The sequence below is a fragment of the Lissotriton helveticus genome, chromosome 6, assembly GCF_964261635.1.
Source record: "Lissotriton helveticus chromosome 6, aLisHel1.1, whole genome shotgun sequence".
Lineage (NCBI taxonomy): Eukaryota > Metazoa > Chordata > Amphibia > Caudata > Salamandridae > Lissotriton > Lissotriton helveticus.
Window position 1 is genome coordinate 1,463,287,531 of NC_136067.1, and position 21,860 is coordinate 1,463,309,390.

At 45.3% G+C, this 21,860-nt stretch overlaps 1 protein-coding gene across 5 annotated transcripts in view; it reads left to right on the forward strand.

Moving 5' to 3' along the window:
- The window catches only part of TAB2 (TGF-beta activated kinase 1 (MAP3K7) binding protein 2), a 247,110-nt gene that overhangs the window by 173,049 nt on the left and 52,201 nt on the right, over nucleotides 1-21,860 (forward strand). For all 5 annotated transcript variants that reach the window (XM_078649268.1, XM_078649270.1, XM_078649269.1 and 2 more), the window contains one exon: nucleotides 8,266-9,775. In XM_078649268.1, the coding sequence (XP_078505394.1) occupies nucleotides 8,266-9,775 (1,510 nt within the window). The remainder of the gene's footprint in view (nucleotides 1-8,265; nucleotides 9,776-21,860) is intronic.

Below are 21,860 nucleotides of genomic sequence, written 5' to 3' on the forward strand. Positions count from 1 at the left end.
GGGAGAACAAGGGGCCCCGAGTGAATTCAACATTTTTAAATTCGCCCAGAAAGATGTCTGCCATCCTTTCCATCCTTTCAATTGAAAGAGTATGCCAGCGCGTCAGTGGTGGAGCCGCCTTCTTCCAGGCTGCAACTAACGCCAATTTAGCCGCACCCAAACACAGCCACATTATAGACCTATCACCCTTAGTTTGGTGTTTCAGAGTGTCATTTAGCTCGCAGGCCTAATAATGCAAATCACAGGGTATCAGGGAGTGGGTAGCCTAGAATGTCATTGATTTACGCTAAGATCTCGGACCAGAACGGGCGAATCGTTGGGCAGTCCCACCTTATGTGGCAAAAGTCACCCAATAGTCCACACCCCTACCAACATAAATCAGAAGTGTTGGGAAAGATTTTTTCTAACTTAGTGGGATATAGGTACCAGTCATAGAGTAACTTATAATGCGCCTCTCTTATGCCTATAGAATGATTACATTTCGTAATATATCTCCAGAGTTTTCTCCATTTTGCTTCATGAATTTCTTTCCCTAAAGTGGGTTCCCAGAAAGCAATGTGGAGTGGCTGGGGAGTTAGAAGTGTGGTGAGCAGCGCCCCCCCCTCTTCTCCAAGCATCAAAAGGACTGGGCAACAAAGCTGGGAGAAATGCCAGATTGTAGTGGATCGGCATATAGGAAGAAGGAAAGGTAGTATATTCTGAAGCTTTATTTACCTCGTAAAAAGTCTTAAGAGCCGTTGTCGTGCAGGTGCTCAAATACACATTGAGTGGGTGGTCCGTTTTTGGTTCCCATAATACATCACAGATAACTCTTCCCACTATAGCCCTGTCCATGTGTATCTAATGTTTATCCGACTCACAAATCGACCATTCAGAGATACTCCGGAATTGTGCCACTTTGGAATAGAGTTGAAATTCTGGGAATACTAACGCTCCTCCGTCTTTCAGAAGTCGGAGCAGTCTAAATGGAATGGCAAGTGGGCTCTACGGTTTTGCCAAATAAAGTGGGTGAGTAGTGTATGCAGAGTTGGTAGAAACTCCCGATCTAGCTCAATGGGAAGGCCTTGGAAAAGGTATAGGACTCTGGGTAGGACTGTCATCTTGATAGCATGCATGCGTCCAAGCCACAAAATATACATAGGTGCCCATCATTTGAGATCTGCTTTCAGCTGCCTGTAGAAGCGGTGGGTAATTGGTCCAATACAAGTCTGTCAACTGTGGGTTGATGTCTCTTTTTAGCCTATTGGAAGGGAGTAGAGGGTACCAGGGCTTCAATGTCTGTGTTGGGTGTCGTCAAATTGAGTAGGAAGGGTTTTGTCACATTAATAGTCTGCCACGTCTTCATTTAGGCGCAATTCCTCCAGGAGAGGTGACCGTTAAAAGCATGTCGTCAGCAAATAGGATAAAGAAATGTTGTGCTTTGCAGATCCAAATTTGACGCCTTTAATGGCTAGTATAGAACACTTTTTGACCGCTAGGGTTTCGATACTGAGAGCAAATGAAAGCGAAGAGACTGAGCAATGCTGCCTCATCCCCCCTCCCTCGATGGAAAAAGCTCTGAGCTCACACCATTGATCAGTACTCTAGACTATGGTGCTGCATAATTGGCCCATGTCAATACTATGAATGGGTCACAGAAATCAAAGCGTGTCAGCGTTTAACATAGAAGGGACCAGCCCACCCTGTTGAATGTCTTTTTAGCATCAAGACCTAGCAGTACTGCCAGTATATTTTAATGTGGGGATTTTTCAATTAGGTGAGCACACTCTGTAGATTGTCGTGCGTCTGTCTATCCTTGATGAAGCCGGACTGATCTGGGTGAATCAGGTCCTAGAAGTCAAAATTTTTGACTAGAGATTGGCATCCATAATTTTTACTTTTTTTATTGGGCATGGAAACTGTATTTCTGAATGGTAACACACTTTTTTGCTTTGTCATTTTTCAAGCAAATCAATGAAAGGAGTAACACCTTAAAATGTTATAAAATAGCAAGAAAGTTAGTTACCTGAATTCAGGGGGAATGATGCACATTTTCATACACCTAAGTTGAACGATGTTGTGGAAAAAAAAAGTACTTTAAAAATGCAGACACGTAAACCAGTTTCACATTATATGGTATTGTGAAAGTTTGATTTTGTGGAGTACATTTGATGCCAGTTGATGGGTAGTCATTATTGAGTTTGTTTGTTGCCTAATTTGGAGCAGGATATCCTTTTGGATGTGTGAGGGCACCAAGAAATAATCCTAAGAATCCCCTTGGATTCGTCCACCGCTACTTCTTTCTGCTATCGGAACAGTACCTCCGTACATTAGTGGCCAAATTTTAATACACATGTGTTGGACTTGGCCCTTTTGGCAGGTTCACCCCTGAACTTTTTGCCTTAAGCTCTGACATAGTGTTAGTGATTTTTGGCCCTCTGCGCACTTTAGCGCTGTGGCCCAGTGTAAAGTGCGTGCGCTCTTGAGTGCGTGTGGTGAGATTGGCCTGCCCTCCCATAAGAATGCTTGGGGAATATGTGTGTCCATGGTAATTCCTGATATGAGAAGTGCAGGGGCCAGTTTAGTATGTGCGAACTCGTGTGAATAAATGCAGCGCAATAGTGTGCGCAGATTTATTGTGGTTATTTTAGAAATGCCACTTTTAGAAGTTGGCATTTCTGTGTGCTGTGTGTCTGCCTACATGATGTGAATTGCATGTCTGGCTTGTGAGTGACAGGTGCTGGATGATGTGGGTGGCTCCTGGAGCCAGGATGAGTCTGCCCAGTGGTGAATAAGGAGATCTGCATGTAGATGGGAGAGAGGAGTTGCACCTGGGATCTGAATAGGACTGTGACTTCCCTCCACAATGCTGGCTCCATCTCCTGTGATGCGTCTGAAGTCCCTGGCCTGTCCTGTGAAAAGAAGGGGAGGAGTCATGGTCAACAAGTGCTCCTAAACCAGTTGTATCTGGTCACCCCAAACCCTGCACCTTTGCACAAAGGGAAAATGTTGTATAAATATAGGGGCAGGTGAAGAAGGGCGGTCGGAGCTAGCCTGTCACCACCGTCTGTGAGAAGTCCCGGTTCTTTAAGATTCTCTGCAGAGAATCAATTATCCTGTCCGCGGTTCAATTTTTCGAGAAAAGGAGGGCGGGCCTTTTCTGTCTGTATTCCACAATTGTGGAACAGGCTCCCACCCTATCTTCGATCTGAGGAGGCCCTCCTACCGTTTAGGAACAATTTGAAGACCCTCCTGTTCACTGAAGCCTGGGCTTAACTCCACTCAGTTAGATATCATACTTATCTGGGGTGCTGTAGCTTTCCTCTCATAGCGCTTAGAGACCTGGTGGTATTAAGCGCTCTATAAATCACAATTAACATAACATAACCCTACACCTAGAAATCTGTGATCGTGGCATATTTTCATGACTCCTCTTTGGATTAATTTTGAATCCCTTCACTCACTCCTGCTCCTAGACTTGCAGTAAATTACCAAGTGCCTCACTTCTATACTCTCATGATTCAGCCTCAAAGATTGGATAATGAATGAAACGTCATTTGTATAGCGCACGCCTACTCCAAGGAGTGTCCCGGCGCTATACTTCAATAAGAGACACTCACTTTAAGGGTAAGCTCTCCTTACACATCTAGGATGGGTAGCTAGGTGATCATGCCATCTACAGAGTACAATGTGTCTAAAAATGTTTTGACTGAGAACCTGCCTATCTTTGGTATCTTACTTTCATTCGTTTATGCACCCTTTGCTTGCTTTGACCAAAAAAGAGATGTTTCCGTTCCTGTAGGTACTCACATCAGTCTGCACTATCGGCTACTGCGGAGGAGCAAATGCCTTAAACAGGTTTCAGTTATGAGTCCTGTAGAAAGTCAGTTAGACCTTGGCAAGTGTTTTCTTTTACATTCTGACACTTCCTCTTTCTTTTTAGATTATTTCCAGAGTTTCCTGAAAGAAAACTAAACCAGGTCATTTCTAAAGATTGAACCTATCAAATGAAGTGTGGTTTTGAAATATTTTAAGATATTTTGAAGTCCACTATTTATAATTTTTTTATAACCAATCCATAACATACAAGCTTTAGCAAAGCTAATAGCTTTTCACTCTCATTAGAGAGGTGAAATCGTTTGGATTTGACAGTACTTATTTTTAGGTGTATCCGACAAGAATATTCAGGGGCTTGGAGAATGCCCATTGCATACCATTGGTTATCTTTCCTGTCACTCATCTGTCTACTTCTTATTGGTATCCCAGCTGGGCAATATTGTGTTTGTCCTTCCCACAGAGCATTGCCTCTGTACCATAACTGTTGATTGGCTTGTTACATGCTTGCACTGCTTGCTTTTCAAGCACAACATTATATGGTCTGGCTTAACATGTATGTGAGCATCACTAGAGAGGGGCTTTTGCTACACCCACATGTTGGGATCCAGGAGTAAATGTTTTGATTATGCAGAAGTGGTGTGCTTCCACATAGCTATGATCATTTTGTTTATTTATCCAGATGCCTACTCTTGAACTTTCAGGGGCACACACAGGACATTGGAATGCTATTAAATTGTGTTCAACACCTGGATATTTTGTTTTTCTCTGGCAACCGCACATGTGAGAGAATGGCCATTATCAACCTACATGGACTTTTGACTCTAATTTAACAGTGCAAATGTCATCTGACCCTTTAACCCTCACCAATAGATTCTACAGTCCTTTGCTTCCATTCAAATGCATATCTATGCCCATGCTTTTTTCCTCGGATGCTTCACATTACCATACAACAGTCCGTTAAAGCCGGAGCTAATGTTATTACTATAGCTTGTTTTTATTCTTTTTATTAAGCATAAAAACAAGCTTCAGATAATCATATGCAAGGATATTGTACAGGATAAACATTTGACAAGGGTAACCCAAGGCATAACACATACCCAAGTCAATTACTAGCTGATATCATCTATACACTCAAGGGATATGTAAACATCTGGTCATCCCGACAGTTTCCGTAACACTCCTTATAGCGATGTCCATCGTCCTCTGTACTTTGCCCACGCCCCCCATATCTTTTCTCCTTTACATGGGCATCCCCGACTCTGGTAAATCACTTGCCCTGCCCCTTGGCACCAATCTAAGTCTTTCTTTCATGCCTTCAACGTGTGGGCCATCCCTGCCCCTATGCCTGGGCTATATTCCTCTTGGCCACCCCCGGCTAGGGCCTGCCAGGTCTTGGCCCATTGTGGCCACGTTGTCTCTCCCGTTACTCCCAGTACGTGCCATCCCAGTTCTAGCGGAACATCCTTTCCCACCACGGCCGTCATCTCTCGGGCAACACCTTCCCAATACTTTTGAAGTATGGGGCAAGACCATGAAATGTGAAAGAAGGAGCTTTTCTCGCCACACCCTCTGATACACTCATCCGACGTAGGTTTTGTTTTTTTAAGCTCTCCATGAGAGAGTATATTTTGACTCCCAGGTGTCTCAGTTAACTTCTCTCTACTTGCACTCTGCGTTGCTCTGTCCCCTTAGTGCTTCACCCCCACTTTTTGCTTCACCCCTTCTCTTCCATGTTACATTCACTCATGTCCTCCCTCTTTGCTTTCTTGCCAGTGTGCTTCTCCCTATGTGCTTCATGTTGCTATAGTCCATTGCTGCTTCTTCTCCCCGCCACTCCCCCCTATGTTGCTTCCCCCGCGTCCCTTTCCTGTTGCTTCTCCTCCCCAGTGTTCCCTCATTGCCTCCCCGTCCATGTGCTCCACACTGTCTCGCCCATTGCTTCTCCTCTGCCCATCCACGACCTCTGAGTTGCTTCCACCGCCCCATGTTGTTTTCAGACACCAGCCACTGCATCCATGTTGCTTCTGGCACGCCCAATCGACTTTGATTGCAACACCGACTCCCACATCCCCCTCCTGTTGTTGCTTTGCCCACTCTTTTCTAAAAAAAAATTAACTGGGCAGCAAAAAATTTCGCCTGGGCCATTTTGTAAGTGTTTGCATGCGCCTACAAAATGACATTGGCGGCTGGTTCAAATGTTGCACATCACATCAATGGGTGGACATAGGTAATGTAAATTGGCTCATGGTAGGTATTGCAAACAATCATCCATTAATAGATGGAACCAATATACTGCTCGGCAAAGAGAAACCTAGTAAAAATCATAACCTGTCAATAGCTAAAGAACACAAAGTACACATACAACATATTCTCCGTAAAAATCAAAGGTGGGTGGGGCATCAGCAGTTTAACGTTTAAGTTTGCAGAAGGTGTGTTTTCAGTGAAGTATTGAACTCAAGTGAGTCGATAGTATATATGTCAGTCATTAAGCTGTTCCAGTGAAGGGGTTCGCATGGGTAGAAGTCTTGAAAATTAGAGGTGCACACAGTGGTTTAGGTGTAGTCAGAAGATTTGTTCGGGGATCTAATATTGTGAATTGGTGTGTGTAGCATCATGAACTGAGGGAGGTAGCTAGAGGCCATGTTCTTTATTGATTTTAACACTAATATTTGAAATTAGTGAAAGGACCTATTCCGGACTGTGAGCCAAGCGTGGAAGTATCACTCAGTAGGGTGAATAAAGCCAGATAGCAAACTTGACAACCTTGTCAAAAGGTGAGAAGGAATAATTCAGTAGGCTAGTCCACATGCTGTTAAACTCTGGTTTACTTAAATACCCAGTGAGTTGGATGACAGTTGAATAGTAGGAAGCATGAGCAGATCTGGTGCATATTGAGTTCTTGAAGGCAGTGGCTGAGTTGGTCATTAAGGCCTCTTCACCATCAGTGTACTGAAGAGAACACATATGATTTTAGTCGATGGTGCAAACATGAGTGGAACTTTGGTGAAAAAGGATTATGGAAGTGAGAGAGAAGAGTGCAGTAGGTACTGCAAAGTAACTTACTTTAATTTTGGAGTTTAGCAACAACGCCCATAATGCTGTCAAGTGGTGGATGGGTATGAGCAAACGGAAATACACTTCAGGAGGAACTTTAGCAGTTGAGTAAGACAATGATTTAGGTGATGTGATCATAAGAGAATCAAAAGAAGTCGCAGACAAAGGTGATGTATAGTGAGAAGAGAAGGTAGCGGAGTACTGATTCTTGTAAGACTCCCACTGGGAATTGGGCTGGGATATATGAATTTTTGTTCCTAGCAGCTGTGTAAGACCGGTATAGTGAGTTGAGAGTTGTGCCTCTGATGCCTAGTGAGTCCTTAGAGGAGTAGAATATGGTCAATGCAACAGTTTTAAAAGAAGCAGATAAGCAGAAGACTTTGAGAATAGAAGAAAGGTGATTGTAATCTGCTGTGGCTGTAAAGATGGATACATGTATGAGTGCTGTTTGTGTGGTAGGATGGTGGTAGATGCTTGACGGGAGAGTGTTAACCTGGTTGCTTGAGGAGAGGTGAGATGTGAGGCATTTGAAGACCAAACATTAGAAACATCCCAGTACCTCCAGAGTAGAATACGAGTTGAGATACTGAGCGATAGTTGGCAGGACATGAGGAGCCATATCAGCAGGTGACAGTGACATGACGTTGATATGGGGGAATGATGAAAGGTTCGAGGTCCTCTCATGCACTCATGATTTGTTATAGAATTGAACCTTCTGCAGGACCTCTTTTAAAGAGGAAAATGACAGCATGTGTGCAGGAAGGTGACTTAAAGATAAAGCATAGTGAGCAATAACTTTGTGTGATAGGCTGATGAGGCATATGCTCATCACAACCTTTGTTTTTCTGTACACTTGTTTGCCCTTCTTTGTTTTGACTATTGCAGTTTCTTGAAGGTCTCTGGATTTGTTGCATTCAGAGCAGTGTATCGATAAGTTTACCTTATTTTGAAGATTTTCAGCAAACACTATTTTCTTGACCACTGATATTGTGAGTCCATATTGCAGAAACTATCAGTCTTCATTTTTTTTGTGTTTTCTCTCTTTAGTGGGTACAGCTCTGCACACGAGGGAGAAAAGAACAAGTTATTAACCTTGTAGAAATATTTGTTATGTAATTTGAAATCGAAATTGAACTGAAGGGTACAAAAGTGCTTCTTTTTCCAAATGAAACATTTATACAGTCAAAACCTCGTCTTGATGTAGGCACTAATGGTGCTTCACCATCTGGTTTAAAGTGGGGTAATAATTGCCATATATATATCTTGGTCATGTTTCAAGTATGTCTTGGATGGTAGCAGAAAGTTATCCTAATTAACATTGGTTTGATCAAATATTGATTAACTTGAAAATATGCCCCTTTTTAATTGAACTGTTTTCTTTGTCCTCTCCAACAGAATAACAACAACTTGGATGCATGCCGTGCATTTCTTACACGGGAAAGTACAAAGTATCTCTATGGTGAAGGAGACTTAGGGTTTTCGGATGATACTGGGATTGGTAGTTTACGAAATCACATGACGTCACTAAATTTGGATTTACAGTCCCAACACATGTATCACCATCCAAGAGATGGCAGTAGAATGAATGGGGGTAGGACGCTAGCACACAGCATTAGTGATGGACACCTGCAAGGTGGTCACTCCAACAATGATCTGTTTCAACAGGAGCCACAGACTGCACCAGCTCAAGTTCCATCAGGTTTCAATGTTTTTAGTATGCCAAATGCAGTTAATTCTTCTAACCCATCACAGCATCTTGGACTTCATGTGGGCCACAAGGGATCGACTGGTCCGGGTATCCAAACACCCAGATTTAACCCAATTATGGTAACATTGAGCCCGAATCTTCAGACTGGCCGTAATACTCCTACTTCTTTGCACATCCATGGTGGCCCTCAACCTGTACTTAACAATCAACCAGGAAATTCTATATATATCAGGCCTTACATCACAGCTCAAAGTGGTACAGCCCGACAGACGCAGCAACAGCCAGGTTGGATGTCACAGTTTACCCCAATGCACCCACAACAGGTGTATCAACCTTCTCAGCCAGGTCCTTGGACTACTCTTCCTTCATCATTTCCTACAACACATACCTCATCACAATTACCACAGTCAAGTCAACAGGGCCACCAGACTTCTCATGTCTACATGCCCATCAGCTCACCTACTACTCCTCAACCGCCAATGCTTCATTCATCTGGTAATTCACAATCTTCTTCTCATACTCAGTACAACATTCAGAATATCTCCACAGGACCTCGCAAAAACCAAATTGAAATCAAGCTTGAACCCCCACAAAGAAATAATTCTACGTTGCGATCAACAGGTGGTCGCAGCTCTTCTAACCATTCTTCCATCAACAATCAGGCTTTAACACGAAGTCAACCCACTGTTTACATAGCTGCAAGTCCACCAAATACAGATGAATTGATTAACCGCAATCAACCGAAGGTCTACATTTCAGCTAATTCCCAGGTGGGTGATGATCAGGTTTTGAGAAACCAGCCCACCCTATTCATTTCAACAAATCCTGGTGGAGCAGTTGCCACTGGCCGAAATATGTCTCGTCAAGTAAGCATGGGCCCTGCATTCATTCATCATCAGCCACGAAAGAGTCGAGGAGTAGGCAATAATACTGCAGCCACCTCTCCTAGAGTGGTAGTCACTCAGCCTAACACAAAATACACTTTTAAAATCACAGTTTCTCCGAACAAACCTCCTGCTGTTTCCCCAGGCGTTGTCTCCCCAACATTTGAACCAACAAATATTTTAAATCTTCCTGATCATTTTGGAGACCCGGAAGGTATTCCGCATTTTACAGACCCTATGTTAGCACACATGGATAGGCTCAATGATGCACGGAAACTGAGCATGGGATCAGATGATGCTGCCTACACCCAAGGTAATAAAATAACTGGTTCTTCTTGTTTTAACCTATATGAAATTAGAAATTGTGAGCTAAACATCATAATGTTCATTTAATTTTGATCATGTGCCTATTTAAGTTTGCTATGCTAGTCCTCATTATCTAGATAGATAGGTTTCAGACTGTTAGGTTCTACTTTTGATGTGACAATTTGCATTGTTAGATGTTAGTGTTTATATATAGTATGAAATCCCAGCATTGCAGTACTGCTACTTTGTTTTTATTTGCTCTTTTAGTAAACTGCACTCATTTACCTTGTTCTTTTGTTAGCACACCGCTCTGCACTATATCCTGTGTGCAAATTGGTAAAACGGGTTATAAATATTAAGCAATGTAGATAAATGGAGATGGTGCTGTGCAGCAATCTACATAGTAAATGTGCTTTTCACAGTACTATATAATTCCTTAATTTTAAGACTTACAGTTCATAACTCCCATTGATGAACAATTTTTGCTTTTTCAGTGGCAATTAAAAACTTCCATGTGCACATTTGTAAATGTTTGGAGAGGGTGAAAGATGCTTCAGGATCAATTTTGAATTGAAATAAGAGAATATTGACACTGTAGAAGTTGGCTCTGCTCCCCATGTCAGAGCCCTGTTCAATAAGGCTGTGGGTATCCTTTACATAATGTTGTTGCCTACTGCATCACAAGCATACCTATCTGTCCTTCTCCTGCTCTGTTTGGACATCTATGTAGATTAATAATGTTCAGTTCATTTTAGGTCTCACTTACCAGACAGCTTTTAGCTGTCAGACTAAAGCCTCTTGTGGGCCATGTCAAAAAGCTTAGAGCTTTGGTTAGCTTCATTGTTACTTATTTGCTTGCTTCCTATTCAATGGTCTGCCACCATCTACTTGTATTTGTCCCATCCTGCAACATATCCTCTTGACCATGGTTTTGATTGCATAATGTGTATTCTTCCAAGTGCTCACATTTAGTTAACTACTTTTTTCCTGTCAACACTTCATGAGTGCACAGACTTAGTAGCTCTTTAGCTGTACCCCTCCTTTGTTTCTTCCCCCTGATAAATACCCACTACCCCCAAGCGCACACTGTTTTTCTTCCTCATCCTTAAAGCCAACACCCCCAAGATTGTCTGTTGGTTTTCCCATCCTAGCACCCTTTTGAGCTTTAGCCTACAGGACACAGTCACAGTCAGCAAAAGCTATTTTCTTAAAACAAAATTTTAAAGGGGGTTTGAGCTTGCCTATTAATTACCTGACCTTACCATTGGTTGGCTCCCATGTAAAGTCCTCATTTGTAAAGCGCACAATCACCCGTAAGGGTCTCTAGGCTCTGGGGGCCGTCGGGAAGATTAAGCGAGCTATTGCCCAGAGTCACATGGTGCTGGGCTAACCTGCCGCCGGAGCCGGGGATCGAACCGTGGTCCCCAGATTCCAGCGTCAGTCGCCCTGGCCGCGGCGCCACACCTCTTCCTCTTCCATGTCACTCTTGGTTCCCATCAGTCAGCTGTTCCTTCTCCTGTTGTCTTCATCCATGGCGTTAAGCTTGGACCAATTACTGTTTTCTTTGGCCAGCAAGTGTTTTTTTATTTTCTGACCTGCATGCATCCGACCGCATGCTCTGTAGTCCCTCTCCTTCACCCCCCCCCTCCTCCTCCCACTACAAAAATAATATACCCCCACCACCTCCGCCTTCCATTACCCCGTGCGCGATTGTTTTTTGCATGTTGCACTCAAGCACGTGCTGCTGTGCAACATGGCTTAAAGGTTAAAAAAAGTGCTATAACGCAGTCAGCACTGACCGTGTCATAGTGCTTTTTCCCACTTTAATTAAGCCATGTTGCACAGAAACATGTTAAAAAATGTTTTTGGACAAAGACAGTAGATTTTGCATAGGCATATTCTATTCCCAGCCACAAACTCCTTCATTTCTCCCTCGTCCCAACCCACTTCCCATTCTTTGACGCCCCCCCATATCGCTCCGAAAACCCTGTGGACATTTAACCAATTTGTATTTATTTATTTTGTGAGACCAGGACAATTGGAGTTTGCTGTAGGGTTCAGTGGGGAAACGAGGGTGAAGGGGACATTGTGTCTTATTTTTATTGCATTGAATCAGTAAATTGGCTTTGCCAAGGTTTGTTCTTTTTTGTAATGCCCAGACTAGTAATGAGTCCACCACATGATGGAACAAAAATGTCTGACTTGTTAAGGAAATGTGGAAGGATTTGTAGTTCAGCTCTTAAGTATCGTTTGGCAATTGTTTTTATTATAGGTTATAAGTGCTTCTCCCAGAAGAGTGTAGCATTAGCCATTGGTTGTGAGGTTTTAGAAAGTATAGTGTAAAAATAGCTACTAGTGTATGAAGTGGTTTTGAAGCTACTTGTTTCTTACAAGTCAAGTGTTCAGCCTGTAGAAAGGACAATATGATTGACTTCTAGCTGCAATTTCCTTATCTTCGAATTATCCCCAGGCATCAGACTGGATCTGGAGATTTTTCATGAGCAGTACCCCTGCGCACCTATAGGTTGCTTCATTAAGCTCTGCGTGGCATTGTCTACGTCCGCGCCAGAAGTGATGTGTACGCTGCCTATATAGGTGCCACCCCAGCCGCTGACGTCTGTTCTTTTCTTTCCACACCAGTTGGCACAGATCCAGAGAGAGCTAACCACAGTCATTTTTTCCAGTTACTGTTTTTTTAACTTTTTGTCAAACTTTTTTGAGAATTCTTCTGGTGTGGCAGGAGGTCTACTAGAAAAATTGGCTTCCAGCCTAGCGGCGCCTGTCACCAACCAATGTCGGTGACAGACTTTCATCTTGTTTACCTCTGGTGCCTCGAGCGTGACCATGACGCGAAGGCCTGCGTCGACTGTTGCACCATTCACCCCAAGGTCTTGTGGGAGCGCGTCCTCAAGCTCCTTGCCTCTCGACGTATGACGTTACAATGGTCCCGGTCAAGAGGAAGGCCTCTAGATGGGTCGCAGAGCCCAAGATCTTAGTCTATCTCAAAGTCGTCTTCTGGTAAGTCCCACACAAAGAAAAAGAGCAAGAAGTGAAAGATGTCTTTGACTTCACTTTGTCTGTTGAATTCATTCGACAAAATGAGGGAGTGTCTTCATTTGAGGCCTGGCTCTGCAGTAGAACCTGGGCCGGTAAGAGTCTCCCTGAGTTTCCAGAAGCCAGAGCTACCCACACCCATCTTCGGGAATTTAATGAGGCCATACACCTCGTATTTGGACCGCCCATCCCTGCTGGTGTGCCTTTGGGCTCTGCGTGTTCAGGAGGGGCCTCTTTTGGCGGTTCTACCCCCGGCTCCATTCTGGCCCCTTGTATCCACGGATGGATCCGGACCATCACCGGTCATACCATCCTGACCTTTCCCGGTCCTGATGCAGATGGTCCTGGCGCAGCTGGCGCCATCCCCACTCTTATTCACGACTCTGATGATGAACCTCCGGCTCAGTGTCAGACACCCACTGGAGCCAGTCCGGAGCCTGAGACCTATTCTTATGAGTTGGGACTTGTAGAGTATTGGGAACGGCCACTGAACCCTGAAAAATACCAGCCCCTAGAACCCAAAATGGACTGGTGTGAGGAATTGACGGATGCCAGTGTACTGGACACCTCTCCAGATCCTGGCGTAGTCTCCCCTCCTACTGCGAATACGGAGGAGGGAGCATCTTTTTCTATGGTAGTGAAAAGGAGGGGCGAGGTCCTGGACCTTAGCCTGCCCTCAGTGGTAGTCAATACTAACATCTTGACAGAATTGCTTCGGCTGGGAGTGACCCCTCAGAACCGCTTCTCCGATTTAATAAAGCCCTTACAGACGTCCTACTTTGTACCAGGTCGAAACCCTGCACAAGGACTCCTGTGAACAGGACAATTGCTCACTGCCCCACCCTAGGAGACACCAGTTCCTTCATGCAACACCCTACCCCATAGAGCTTGGTGGTCCAAGTCTCCACTTCCCAAGTAATGTAATCCAGTATTTGTAAAGTGCGAACAGCTACCCGAAGGCATACCGGCGCTGGGGGCTGTTGGGAAGATTAAGCAAGCTATTGCCGAGAGTCACATGGTGCTGGGCTGACCTGCCGCCGGTGCGGGGGATCGAACAGTGAGTCCCAGATTCCAGGGTTAGTCGCCCTGGCCAGGGCGCGACATTCCCACAAGATAGAGGCTGGACACCTTAGGCAAGGAAATGTTTTCTTCCACCAGCCTGGCACAGGAGTCCATTAACACTGTGTGGCTTTTGGGATGTTGCTCTCAAACTCTGTGGGATTCAGTTGCACAGGTGCTGCCCATGGTCCCAGAAGAGGCTCTCGCCATGGCGGTTGGGAGAGATGCAGCGAAGATCACGATCCGCTGTGGGCTGAACACAACTTACTCGCTAGGCAGAACAGTTTCTTAGCGGCCTTACAGCACCTTACCTGGCTGAGGACGACTGGCTTTTCAGGGGATGTCTAAGCATCACTTATGGACATGACCTTTGGCTCCCGTCTCTTTGGAAACAAGGCTGACTCAGCGCTGGAGCACTTCAAGGATAGCAAAGCTACGGCCAGGTCCTTGGGCCTTTCCATGGCCCGTCAACTCCAGTCCACCTTTCGCTCCTTACGTGGCCACAGAATGGACTTCCAGCCGCGTCTTTACCCACCCAGCATCCACAGTGTGCAAGCTTCCTAGCCTCTGTGCGTTGGGGGATGCGATACCCACAGACCCCGTGGGTTACCCAGGCCACCCCTTTCTCCCCCAGCAGTCGCGGCTTCTAAGCCACTTTAGTTTGCCCTCCAAACACCATGGACACCCATTGTGAGGTAGGACCCGCCATCACCTGCTCCACTGGAGGTCGATAACATCAGACAGCTGGATTCTTCAGATTGTCCGAAGGGGCTACTCTGGCCCCTTTGTGACTTTCCCACCACACTTTTGTGACTGGCTAAAGGAGGAGCATCTCTCCTCTCTCCGTCAGGAAGTGGCGGCTCTCTTGGCCAAGGGAGCCATAGAGAGGGTGGCAATGGCAGAAATAGGTTATGGTTGTTATTCCCGCTACTTTCTGATGCTCAAAAAGGACGGAGCCATTTATCCTAGCCTAGACCAGCGCCCTCTCTATTTCTTCCTCAAAAAGGAGAAATTCAAAATGCTTGCACTCGCTCAAACCCTATCTGCCTTGGACCCAAGAGATGGGATGGTGGTGTTGTACTTGCAGGACGCGTACTTCCGCATTCCCATCCTGCTTGCCCACAGGCGTTCACCATAGAACATGAGCACAGTCAGTTTGCTGTGCTTCCTTTAGGCCTTACCAGTCCCCCTCGGGTTTTCAGCAAGGTGATGGGGGGTGGTTGCAGCTTATCTGTAGAGATCAGGGGTACCAGTCTTACACTTTCTCGATGACTGGCTGTCGAAGGCAGGCTCGCCCCAGGCAGTCGTCTCCCACCTTCAGATTACTGCAGATCCCATGCACTTGCTGGGGTTCCCGATCAATGTTCCGAGGTCACACCTCCTTCCTTCTCAGACTCGCCTTTTCATCAGAGCTGTCAGTTTCAGGCTTATCCTCCTGAACGTCAAGTCCAGGATATTCAAGCTATGACACTGATGTTTCAGCCTCTACCCTGGTTTCGGTGAGTGACTCTGAAGCTCTTGGGCTTCATGGATTCCGTCATCCTTCTTGTGACGACATATGTGGGTTCTGCAGTGGGACCTCTGAAGTTCCAGTGGCCGCAACATCATGGTAATCTGCCCGGCATAGTCCAGATACCTGAGGGAACTGCCAAAGATCTACAGTTGTGGATGACCAACCGCGGCTGGGTAAGCGGTCTCCCTTCTCAGACACAGATGCTTCACTCCTGGGATGGGGCGGCCACCAGGGAGAGGTTGAGATCAGCAGCCACTGGTCTCCAAGCGGAATATGGACTCCACATAAAAATGTAAGGGCTCCAGGCCATCTGGCTGGCATTGAAAGCCTTTCTACCCTCTATCAAGGGAAGGCTAATGTAGGTGCTCACCACAACAACAACAACAACAACACCACCACCACCACCGCAATGTGGTACTGCAACAAGCAGGGCAGAGTGGGTTCGTGGACCCTTTGTCGAGAGGCCCTGTGCCTCTGGACATCGATATGAATGCCAGGGCATATCCCTGGTGGTTCAACACCTGGTGGACTTTGAACGCCAGGGAGGACAAACTCAGTTGAAGAGGCCTAGTGGATCGCAAGTGGCATCTCTATCCAGGGGTGGTGCAAGGTCTTTTTTAGCAGCGGGGAGGGCTTTTGTTATATCTATTAGCCATCTCCGAGAACACCAAATATTCGCGGTTTTGCACACAGGAGTTTCCAAAGCAGCTCTGGCTCATAGATGCTTTTCCTCTCCTGTTAAGCTCGGGCCTCCTGTACGTCTTTCCACTCACATCACTCATGTCCAAAGGTCTCCAGATGATCAGGAACGACGGGGCTCCAGGTCCGGACTGGACCTGGAGAGTTTAGTATCCCGAGCTGTTGAGCACGGACTCTGATCAGGCAACACTCCGCCTCCAGGATGGGAGACTGAGAAGCGACATTTGGCAGCTCGTGACCTTCTTCCCGAAGTTTGCAAAATTATCTTGGCAGCCAGGCATCCCTCTACCAAGACAGCCTGCCATTGGGTCACGTTTGTGGCATGGTGTACAGAGAATCAGGTTGGCCCTCTTTCTGACGACCATTCCCCCCAGGTCCTTCTCTTTATAATTTTTCTTGCCCGGCAGGGCTTTGCTTTGGGTACCTTAAACGGCTATCTTTCTGCCATTTCAGCGTTTCTACGGTTGACAGATCAGCCTTCTCTGTTCAAATCCACTGTTTGAAATAGGTTCTTGAAAGGTCTGCCACATGTTTCCACCTTCACCCCTTATCATGCCTCAGTTGGATCTTAATCTACTACTCACTTTTCTGTTGTGCACTCTCTTTGAACCACTGCACAACTGACCTCTCAGACTCCTTGCCATCAATACTGCCTTCCTGGTGACAGAAACATATGCTCGTAGGGTCGGTGAGCTTCAGGCTTTGTCTGAGACTCCCTACCTGAACATTTTCCCAGACAAGCTAGTTCTTTGCACTAGAACTTCCTTTTTAGGTCGAGCTAGAGTTGCGCATGCGTAGCATGCGTGTCTAGCTCGGTACCTATTGTATTCAGTTTCAGGGGAATCTGAGACAGCATTCGGCCACTCGCCTCTGCTGTCTCAGATTTGTCCGTGTGAGCGCGCTTTCGTATCTGGCTGCTGGCAGCTTGCTGGAGACAGCTTGAGTGCTTTCAGTTTCGGAGTGCGTGTCTGCTGAAAACTTAAGGCATGTTTAAGACACAGCACACATACACGCAGGCAGGCACACACACAGGCACAACACACGCAGGCACATACAAGCGCGCACACCCCCCCCCCCTTCCAAACGTGCAGGGCTTACATACACACACACACACACACACACACACACACACACACACACACACACACACTCCCAACCCCACTCACCGGGCACACGCAGGGCTTCCATCACTGGGGGGGCGGGCACCGTCAATGTGCCCCGACGCCCCCCCTCACCGGGTCTGATATAATCCTCGCGTCCTGTTCCTCCGTGTCCAGACTCCGCAGCCCGCTCCGTTGTTTCTCCTCCCCTTCCGGACAGTTTGTGCGAGTCACGCCTCTCCTTTCTCCCGGCCGGAAATCCTATTTGCGTGTCAGGCCTCGTTTTCACCACGCATTTACAGCAATGCCGAGAGTGTTTTTTTAGGCAGGGCGGCATCTTGCTCCTCATTGCTGTCATGCACCTTTATTTTCCTTGCAACTTGCACTTTATAATGTATTATTCATTTATTTTTTTACAAGCACGGCACGCTTTAACTTTCGCTGCCGCACCCCTCCTGTTTCTTTTTTACGCAGCGCTGCAGCTTGCTCCTCATTGCTATCACACGCCTTTATTTTCCTCGCAACCTGCTCCTTTTACAGTATGTATTTATTTTTTACAAGCATGGCACGCTTTAACTTTAGCGGCTATGCCCCTTCCGTTCTTTTTTTTTTTTTCTTTGCCAGCATTGCAGCTTGCTCCTCATTGCCGTCCGCCCCCGGGCACCCGCTACATTTTCAGCATTACAAATGGTTGTTTGTATTAGGCTAAAAGGTTGTATTTTGTACCATTGGCTGTCAGCTTGGTTTCCTCATGGCACTGTAGAAGCAGCTCCATCCCCACGCCTCACCGGCTTTCCAGGGCTAGCAAAGATGGCGGGTACAGGGGCAGAGGACAATGAGCTAGAAGACTTGCTTGACAGTAGGAGCTCGAAATGGTTTGGGGATGAATGTGGGGTCGGCAGCAGAGCAGTAGCACTCACCGCACAGGTACAATTGGGCCCCTGTTAGAAATCATTTAGAATTAGCCTTTCTTTACTGCAAAAATCATCCCTTGTGGGTGCTGTTATAGACTGCTGTGCAGGAATGTCAAAAATCATACACCACAGCTTTACTGGGTGGGTTCTGCAAATTCTCTGACCCGTCTGTAAAACAAGTATTTGAAATGCAATAGGTCTCGCATTTGCGAGAATTTAGGCTATTAGCATTGTAAATGATAATGGCCTTTATTTATATTTTAAAATCCAAAATATAAATAAAAGGCATTGCCATTTACAATGCAAATAGCTCAAACTCAAGTAAATGCGAGACCTATTGCATTGCAAATGCTTGTTGCTGAAAGTCGTCACTGCCTTTCAAGCAGCCCTGTCCACCACCCTGCCTACCTTTTACGCTATGCCACATCCCTTTGAGGAAGAGGTGCAACTCCACAGCATGGATGCAAAAAGAGCGTTGTCGTTCTACCTTTACCGCACTGAAGAGTTCCAGGTGGATGACCAACTCTTCGTGGGGTATGTCAGAGCAGAGAAAAGAGAGGTCATGCAGAAATGGACCATCTCGCGATGAATCGTACTTTGCATTAAAATCTGCTTGCATTCGCCAAGAAGCAACCCCCAGAGAGCTTGCAAGCTCATTACACCAGAGCCACTGCATCCACCACTGCGTTAGCATGCAGAGTTCCGATCCTGGGCATCTGCCAGGCAGCAACATGAGCTTCTCTGCACACTCACCACCCATACTGCCTGGACAGTCCGGTCGATCAAGATGGGCACCTCGTCCCTTCCTGCAGGACGTTTTAGTTTGAAATTGTTTTGCAAGCCTACCTACCAGGAGATTTGCTTGGGTATCTATTCTAAGGTAAGGAATCTGCAACTAAAATTCTCTATTATATGAGCAAGTTACTTAGAGACTTTATCTAGCCGCAAATCCCTTACCGACCCACCCATCCTCCCCCAAACAGATTTCTAGGGACGGGGCTGTTCCCCTTTAGGACCCTAGTTTTTCCACACCATTGGTCAGTGTTCTTTGTGGCTCGGTGCTCCTGGTGTGGAAAGTCATAATAAGAAACTGACATTAGTGTGCTGGGGTGGCGCCTATGTAGACATCCCGCAAATCACTTCAGGCCTGGACAACGCCATACGGAGTCAAATAATGCCACCTACAAGCGCGGAGGGGTAATGCTCACGAATAGTTTTGGATCAAGACTGACGACTGGGGATGATTCGAAGGTCAGGAAATTGCGGTTAGATAGTCTCTATCATAGAAGGAGTTACCGTAGGTAAGTAACTTGTTCAACATCCTAGATGGGCTTACATGACAAGGCTATTGGTCAGGGATTAGGGCAGCTGCCAATTAGTATTGGATTGTTTGTTTTGTATCTGTTTATCAAACTGGGTATTAAACAAGTCTATCCTTCTGATTGTTGTGTTCATGACAATCCTGGACCATGAGTTCTAATGCACTGAGTTTGGGACATTCCTCTTTATACTTTACTCCTGTATTGAAAATTTAGTTCCACTACTCCCCTTTTAAAGCTTAATAATAGCAGTTGTATATTTTGGCTAGCTCTTTCAATTACTTAATGGCTGCCGTGTATGATTAGGTGCTTAACACAGGAGTGACGGAACCACTATGTCACCATCTAAAGGGTGCTCAGTTGTATTCTTTAACACTGACCTATTGGCTGCACCTCTTTTTGCAATTAATCTTAAGTCTTGGTTTTTCTGCTACAGTATGTGTCTCTGGATGCATAATGTTTATCATTTGATTAAGCAGATCTTGCACAGTCATTGGCTATACTTTGACAGGAGAATAATCTGGTTTTGTTGTTCTTAATATGAACATATATTGTGTTAACAACACTTTTGATACAAACATCTTTGTGACCATGGATTCCTGCTATTCTCTTAGGCCCTGTAACTTATTTTGATTATTCGTTGACAATCTGTTGATGGAATTCCGTGGAACATAGATCACTAGAATTTCTTTTATTAGACCTGTCAAATTGTTCCAGCAAATGAGTAGCATTACCTCCTTTGAGTATGACATGGTGGAGCTTTTGAATTAACAGGTGCCAGATAAGGTTTCAGTGAGTCCTGTAATTCCCTATGGTTCGTCCCTTAATGCATCATGATCACTAATCTCTTCAAGTGACACAAGTGCAAATATGTGAGCAGAAGCATGAAATTACTTTTGTACCTGAACATCCCATCGTGTTTTAGCATTGCTTCCCTTTGAGTCACCTGTATCTTGGATTCAGTGTCTGCTGTTTGTCACTGCTAAATTCACCTGATCCATATTTCTCTTCGGAGATATCAAACTTCACTTACTTTTTCTCTTGGCAGATACAACCCCTCAATCCAAATTATTGGCATTCGTAATCAAGGCCATGTCATTGCCCAAGGATCTGCAGTGTTCATTCTCTGAGAATCAATAACCCTTTGAGCCCTAATCTGAAACAATCGAGTAGTTCGTGGTTGACAGTTGAAGCCAGAGAGCAGACTTGCCTCTCGTTTTTTTTTTGGGGGGGGGGGGGGGGGAGTACGGTAGGGGGAGAGGGTTTAGAAGAGGCTTGTGGTTTATCCATTCGACATCTGTCCTAATTGTTTTCAGCTGGTATAGTTTCTTTGACTTCTTTTTATTGTTGAAAGGTGTGAAGCCCTCCAAAGTATGATCCTGTTTCATTAACTGGAAATTCATATTTGTGGTATGTGTGGCTACATATAAACATGCTCTGCACACTCTTGCTATCTAGTGTTGGGCTCGTACATTTGCAAGTTGTCTTCTTATAAGAAGTGTTTCAAGTTATGAGATATGCTGTGACTGCTCCTTTAACAGGGAATGCGCATGGGCGCAGAATCCATATTAGATTTTTTAAACCACTGGGTTTCAACATTCGCCAATAGAACTCAGATTTTGTTGTATCCTGAACATCTTTTTTCTGACCCACATATTTAGTTTTCGATTAGACTTGTGTAGGTAACCAGGCATTTTCTCGCTCAACCTTTGTCATGACTGCTTTTCCTATACCCCTGAGGGCACTGGATATTATGGGGCTTCCACATGCCTGTCTGGGGCTTTACGCTCTTCTTTGGCCCTCAAAAGCGGTGAATGCAGACTGGAAGGGGGTGATGGAACAGACTCCATTCCAGTATTGCCCCTAGTGCAATTACTAATATTTTTGGTCTGGCCATCCCAGCGTCTGAAACGTGTGTTTCCCCCGACCATGACAATACCTCTTGTGAGTTTTTTTTTTTTTGTTGTTATTTTTTTTAGAGTTTTATATAGCGTGAACTAGACCCGAACCGAATCAGGTATCAGAGCGCTTTACATAGCACCAGTTACGTTTCATGAGGACACACTTTCATTTTTTAGGCCAACTCCTCTCCCCAGTTCAACCTCACCTTCTATTAGAACAAGCATTTAAAATGCAATAGGTCTCGCAATTACATTATTTTGAGCAATTGTAAATGGCAATGCCTTTAAAAAGATGTAAAGGCATTGTTATTTACAATACCAAAAGAAACCCCTATTGCATTGCATAGCGCAGTGTCCGTGAAGACGGTGCCGCGCTTATTAAAGTAAAAAAAAAAAGAAATCTCAGAGGGGGCAAAGACAACATATAAATGTTAAGGGCGTTGAACATCACTTAAGTAGACTTCCAAGCATATTTGTCAGTGCCAACTTCTGTTATCTTATGTGGATGTTGTTCACTTTTACCATCTATTACT